Source organism: Petromyzon marinus, chromosome 1, assembly GCF_048934315.1.
Source record: "Petromyzon marinus isolate PM22_M1 ecotype Great Lakes invasive population chromosome 1, UKy_Petmar_22M1.pri1.0, whole genome shotgun sequence".
Taxonomy (NCBI): Eukaryota; Metazoa; Chordata; class Hyperoartia; order Petromyzontiformes; family Petromyzontidae; genus Petromyzon; species Petromyzon marinus.
The window spans coordinates 11,198,661-11,204,660 of NC_133667.1; the positions used below are offsets into that span (position 1 = coordinate 11,198,661).

General features: G+C 58.7%; 1 protein-coding gene across 3 annotated transcripts in view; it reads left to right on the top strand.

The window, feature by feature from the left end:
- The window catches only part of LOC116942342 (mucolipin-3-like), a 52,397-nt gene extending 47,090 nt beyond the window's left edge, over positions 1-5,307 (top strand). For all 3 annotated transcript variants that reach the window (XM_032954133.2, XM_076066432.1, XM_032954124.2), the window contains exons 12-14: positions 204-410; positions 3,618-3,828; positions 4,230-5,307. In XM_032954133.2, coding sequence (XP_032810024.2) covers positions 204-410; positions 3,618-3,828; positions 4,230-4,231 — 420 coding nt within the window. In that variant the 3' untranslated portion in view covers positions 4,232-5,307. The remainder of the gene's footprint in view (positions 1-203; positions 411-3,617; positions 3,829-4,229) is intronic.
- Positions 5,308-6,000: the final 693 nt, after the last annotated feature.

Genomic DNA, 6,000 nt, shown 5'->3' on the forward strand with positions numbered 1-6,000 from the left:
GAGGGAGGGGGAGGGGGATAGTGGGGGAACTTTATATATGATTTTTTTAATGGGGGGAGGGTACATGTGTACATTAGTAACGAGTCAATCGGTGGTAATTTCCTCCCCTTCTGCGTTTTTTGCCGTTGTTCCGTCTCTGCCCCCCCCCCTTCCCTCCCCCCCCCCCCCCCGCTCCCCCCCCCCCCCTTCCCACCCCTGCGCAGTTCCGCACGCTCAACATGGTTTCGGAGTGCCTCTTCTCGCTCATCAACGGCGACGACATGTTCTCCACATTCTCGGCGATGAAGCAGAAGAGCTACCTGGTGTGGCTCTTCAGCCAGTTGTACCTCTACAGCTTCATCAGCCTCTTCATCTACATGATCCTCAGCGTCTTCATCGCCCTCATCACCGAGACCTACGAGACCATCAAGGTACGAGCTCGCTGCGCTGGTGTTTTAAGCTCGGTACGCTGGGTGAGGATGGGTACGGCGGGTTAGGCTGGGTTACGGTTGGGTTAGGTTGGTAAGGCTGGGTACGATGGGTTGGGTTGGTAAGGCTGGGTACGATGGGTTGGGTTGGTAAGGCTGGGTACGATGGGTTAGGTTGGTAAGGCTGGGTACGATGGGTTAGGTTGGTAAGGCTGGGTACGATGGGTTAGGTTGGTAAGGCTGGGTACGATGGGTTAGGTTGGTAAGGCTGGGTACGATGGGTTGGGTTGGTAAGGCTGGGTACGATGGGTTAGGTTGGTAAGGCTGAGTACGATGGGTTAGGTTGGTAAGGCTGGGTACGATGGGTTGGGTTGGTAAGGCTGGGTACGATGGGTTGGGTTGGTAAGGCTGGGTACGATGGGTTAGGTTGGTAAGGCTGGGTACGATGGGTTAGGTTGGTAAGGCTGGGTACGATGGGTTGGGTTGGTAAGGCTGGGTACGATGGGTTAGGTTGGTAAGGCTGAGTACGATGGGTTAGGTTGGTAAGGCTGGGTACGATGGGTTGGGTTGGTAAGGCTGGGTACGATGGGTTAGGTTGGTAAGGCTGGGTTAGGTTGGGTTAGGTTGGTAAGGCTGGGTATGATCGGTTGGGTTGGTAAGGCTGGGTACCGCTGGGTTGGGTTGTGTTAGGCTGGGTTAGGCTGGGTTAGGCTGGGTTAGGTTGGGTTAGGCTGGGTACCGCTGGGTTGGGTTGGGTTAGGCTGGGTTAGGCTGGGTACCGCTGGGTTGGGTTGGGTTAGGTTGGGTTAGGTTGGGTTAGGCTGGGTTAGGTTGGGTTAGGCTGGGTTAGGCTGGGTTAGGTTGGGTTAGGTTGGGTTAGGCTGGGTTAGGCTGGGTTAGGCTGGGTTAGGTTGGGTTAGGCTGGGTTAGGCTGGGTTAGGTTGGGTTAGGTTGGGTTAGGTTGGGTTAGGTTGGGTTAGGCTGGGTTAGGTTGGGTTAGGTTGGGTTAGGTTGGGTTAGGCTGGGTTAGGTTGGGTTAGGTTGGGTTAGGTTGGGTTAGGCTGGGTTAGGTTGGGTTAGGTTGGGTTAGGTTGGGTTAGGTTGGTAAGGCTGGGTATGATCGGTTGGGTTGATAAGGCTGGGTACCGCTGGGTTAGGCTGGGTTAGGTTGGGTTAGGTTGAGTTAGGCTGGGTTAGGTTGGGTTAGGTTGGGTTAGGCTGGGTTGGGTTGGGTTAGGTTGGGTTAGGTTGGGTTAGGTTGGGTTAGGCTGGGTTAGGTTGGGTTAGGTTGGGTTAGGTTGGGTTAGGTTGGTAAGGCTGGGTATGATCGGTTGGGTTGATAAGGCTGGGTACCGCTGGGTTAGGCTGGGTTAGGTTGGGTTAGGTTGAGTTAGGCTGGGTTAGGTTGGGTTAGGTTGGGTTAGGCTGGGTTGGGTTGGGTTAGGTTGGGTTAGGCTGGGTTAGGTTGGGTTAGGCTGGGTTGGGTTGGGTTAGGTTGAGTTAGGCTGGGTTAGGTTGGGTTAGGTTGGGTTAGGTTGGTAAGGCTGGGTATGATCGGTTGGGTTGATAAGGCTGGGTACCGCTGGGTTAGGCTGGGTTAGGTTGGGTTAGGCTGGGTTAGGTTGGGTTAGGTTGGGTTAGGTTGGGTTAGGCTGGGTTAGGTTGGGTTAGGTTGGGTTAGGTTGGGTTAGGTTGGGTTAGGCTGGGTTAGGTTGGGTTAGGCTGGGTTAGGTTGGGTTGGGTTGGGTTAGGTTGGGTTAGGCTGGGTTAGGTTGGGTTAGGTTGGGTTAGGTTGGGTTAGGTTGGGTTAGGTTGGGTTGGGTTGGGTTGGGTTAGGTTGGGTTAGGCTGGGTTAGGCTGGGTTAGGCTGGGTTAGGCTGGGTTAGGTTGGGTTAGGTTGGGTTAGGTTGGGTTAGGTTGGGTTAGGTTGGGTTAGGTTGGTAAGGCTGGGTATGATCGGTTGGGTTGATAAGGCTGGGTACCGCTGGGTTAGGCTGGGTTAGGTTGGGTTAGGTTGAGTTAGGCTGGGTTAGGTTGGGTTAGGTTGGGTTAGGCTGGGTTGGGTTGGGTTAGGTTGGGTTAGGCTGGGTTAGGTTGGGTTAGGCTGGGTTGGGTTGGGTTAGGTTGAGTTAGGCTGGGTTAGGTTGGGTTAGGTTGGGTTAGGTTGGTAAGGCTGGGTATGATCGGTTGGGTTGATAAGGCTGGGTACCGCTGGGTTAGGCTGGGTTAGGTTGGGTTAGGCTGGGTTAGGTTGGGTTAGGTTGGGTTAGGTTGGGTTAGGCTGGGTTAGGTTGGGTTAGGTTGGGTTAGGTTGGGTTAGGTTGGGTTAGGCTGGGTTAGGTTGGGTTAGGCTGGGTTAGGTTGGGTTGGGTTGGGTTAGGTTGGGTTAGGCTGGGTTAGGTTGGGTTAGGTTGGGTTAGGTTGGGTTAGGTTGGGTTAGGTTGGGTTAGGTTGGGTTGGGTTAGGTTGGGTTAGGCTGGGTTAGGCTGGGTTAGGCTGGGTTAGGCTGGGTTAGGTTGGGTTAGGTTGGGTTAGGTTGGGTTAGGTTGGGTTAGGTTGGGTTAGGTTGGTAAGGCTGGGTATGATCGGTTGGGTTGATAAGGCTGGGTACCGCTGGGTTAGGCTGGGTTAGGTTGGGTTAGGTTGAGTTAGGCTGGGTTAGGTTGGGTTAGGTTGGGTTAGGCTGGGTTGGGTTGGGTTAGGTTGGGTTAGGCTGGGTTAGGTTGGGTTAGGCTGGGTTGGGTTGGGTTAGGTTGAGTTAGGCTGGGTTAGGTTGGGTTAGGTTGGGTTAGGTTGGTAAGGCTGGGTATGATCGGTTGGGTTGATAAGGCTGGGTACCGCTGGGTTAGGCTGGGTTAGGTTGGGTTAGGCTGGGTTAGGTTGGGTTAGGTTGGGTTAGGTTGGGTTAGGCTGGGTTAGGTTGGGTTAGGTTGGGTTAGGTTGGGTTAGGTTGGGTTAGGCTGGGTTAGGTTGGGTTAGGCTGGGTTAGGTTGGGTTGGGTTGGGTTAGGTTGGGTTAGGCTGGGTTAGGCTGGGTTAGGCTGGGTTAGGTTGGGTACGCTGGGCGACCCAGCGTTCTCCACCGTGAGGCCGCTCCGTAGTGTAAGGCAATGCGCCGTGTGGGTGGCGGCGGCGGTGACGGCGGCGGTGACGGCGGCGACGGCGGCGACGGCTTCACACCCCCCGCGTTGCACTGCCGTTGTACCGCCAGCACTACGACGCTCAGGGCCGCGCCATGAGCGAGGTCGACCGCTTCCTCAACGCCGGCAGCAGCCCCGAGCCCGGCACCGGCGGAAGCATCAACGGCGTTGCCGGTGCCGGTGGCGGTGGTGGCGGGGATGGCGGTGGTGGCTGGGACGAGGGAGAGACGGCCTGCAGCTTCCTCACCTGCTGCCTCCCCCAGCGCTCGTCCACCTCCCACTGTGAGCGCTCTGCCCCCTCCCCCCCTTCCTCTCACTCCATCCCCTCCCTCCCTATCCTCACTCCCTCTCCTCCCTGTGCGTGTGCGCGTATATATTAATGTGCGAGGAGCGGTAGTGGAGCGGTTAGCGCTACGCTGCGCTCCAAACCCCGGCAGCTCGGGTTCGGGTCCCGCCCACAGCCAACACCGTTGACGGCGATCTGAGCCGGTCTTGGGCCTTCCCTCGGTCGACTGGCCGGGCGTGGTCGGTGCTGGCCACCCACCCACATCGTGTGCCACAGTTCCGGCCTTCGCAGGCGCTGCTCGCTAACGGACGCTTGCCCTGAACAGTCTGTTAAGGCCTTCAACTTCGGGGAGGGATCTTTCTCTCCGCGTCCCACAATCCTCTCTCCCGTCATCCAGGACTTGGCGGCTCGCCTGGAGGAGCGAAACCGGCTTCGCCGACCTACGACCCCCGACGACCCCGCGACACCGGCCACTTGCGACAGCTTTCCCCTGTCCCGTTTGTTTTTTTTCTTTCCGCGTGAGATCCCACCCCACCCCACCCCCTCCCCTCCGCCCTCCGCCCTCCTCGTCCCCCGCGCGGCCGCCGACCGGCAGCACCGCGCTCGGTCGCAAGGTGAAAGAAACGTCCCGTGCCGGTGGAGGACCTCTCGGTTCGAGCGGCGCCTATGGCGGCGGCGGCGGCAACGGCGGCGGCAGCGGCGGCGGCGGCGGCGCCACGACTTCTCAAGTTGCCGGCCATCGCCGAGGGCCGTCGACCGTCCCCCTTTCTCCGAACGGCGCCCTCCGAAATGCACCCGCCGAGTGCCCGTCCAGGCCCTGGGTGAAACGACGGGTCGAGGTCTTCGCCCCTCGCCCGGGGGGGCCCCCCCCCGGGTCCCCGGCGTGGTTCCAGCTCCCGACGGTCCCGCGCAACGCCCCACGGGGTCTTTCGGTTTTGGGGGGGACCGGCGAATGCGTCCGGTTTCGTTTCATTTCTTTCAATTCGATTTTTGGTTTTACGATTTGCGTCGTCGTCGTCGTCGTCGTCGTCGTTTTACGCTTCTCTCTCTCGCACGGGCTCGCATCGCGCGTTTTCTTGCCGTCCACCGTCAGGATCTCGCGTCGGACCCCCATCTCCTTTAGCTTCCGGAAAGAGAACACTGCAGAAGTACTTCTGGGGTTTACCGCCGCCAGCCCCGCCACCATCTCGTTCAGCTTTCTGGAAAGAGGACACTGCAGAAGTACTTCTGGGGTTTTACCACCGCCAGCCCCGCCACCATCTCGTTCAGCTTTCTGGAAAGAGGACACTGCAGAAGTACTTCTGGGGTTTTACCACCGCCAGCCCTGCCACCATCTCGTTCAGCTTTCTGGAAAGAGGACACTGCAAGAAGTACTTCAGAGGCCGCCACCACCACCACCGCCCCACCCTCCGTCGACTGCCTCTCGTCAACACTTGAGCGGCGCTGCGATTTTTCCAACGTAAACCCAGCCTGTAGAAGGTGGTGCGCGACCGCTCGACCCGTCGAGAGAAATCTTTTTTTTTTTCCTGGACCTGCGGCTCGGACTAATGGGGGGATTCGGAATCTTAGCCGAGCGAGCAAAGCCGCAAGAGGCGAGTCGGAGTTTCCTGCCGGGTGCGTTTGCGGTCTAGCGCAGGGGTCCCCAAACCCCCCCCGGGCCGAGGAACCGGTACCGGTCCGTGGCCTGTTAGGAACCGTGCCGCACAGCAGCAGGAGGTGAGCGCGCTGAGTCCGAGCGTGACCCGGCCCCCATTGTTTTATTATTTTACCACTTCCCGTGCGCGCCTCTTTCCCGCACCGCGCGCTCAGTCTCAGTCACGTGGTGTTGTTGGTATTAAGCCCGCGAGCGCTAACCCCCTAGTAGCCAAGATGAGTAACGAAACAAATAGTCGCTGGAGAGCTTCTTTGAATGATGAACCCTCCCACCGTTCATGAAAAAAAATTGTCTTCCACGAAGCCGGTTCCTGGTGCCATAAAGTTTGGGGACCGCCGGTCCAGCGAGACGCCCCGCTCCAACCGCGCGGGGAGCGACCGACACCTGGGACTAGCAATCGCTTCCGCCCCCGGCGGCGGGAGGGCAGGGAGCGTGGTGGTGGAGGGGATATCGGCGATGGTGGCTCAGTGCTGTAAATGATGACGGTTGTTTTACGTTCCGTGGCCGTGCGTTG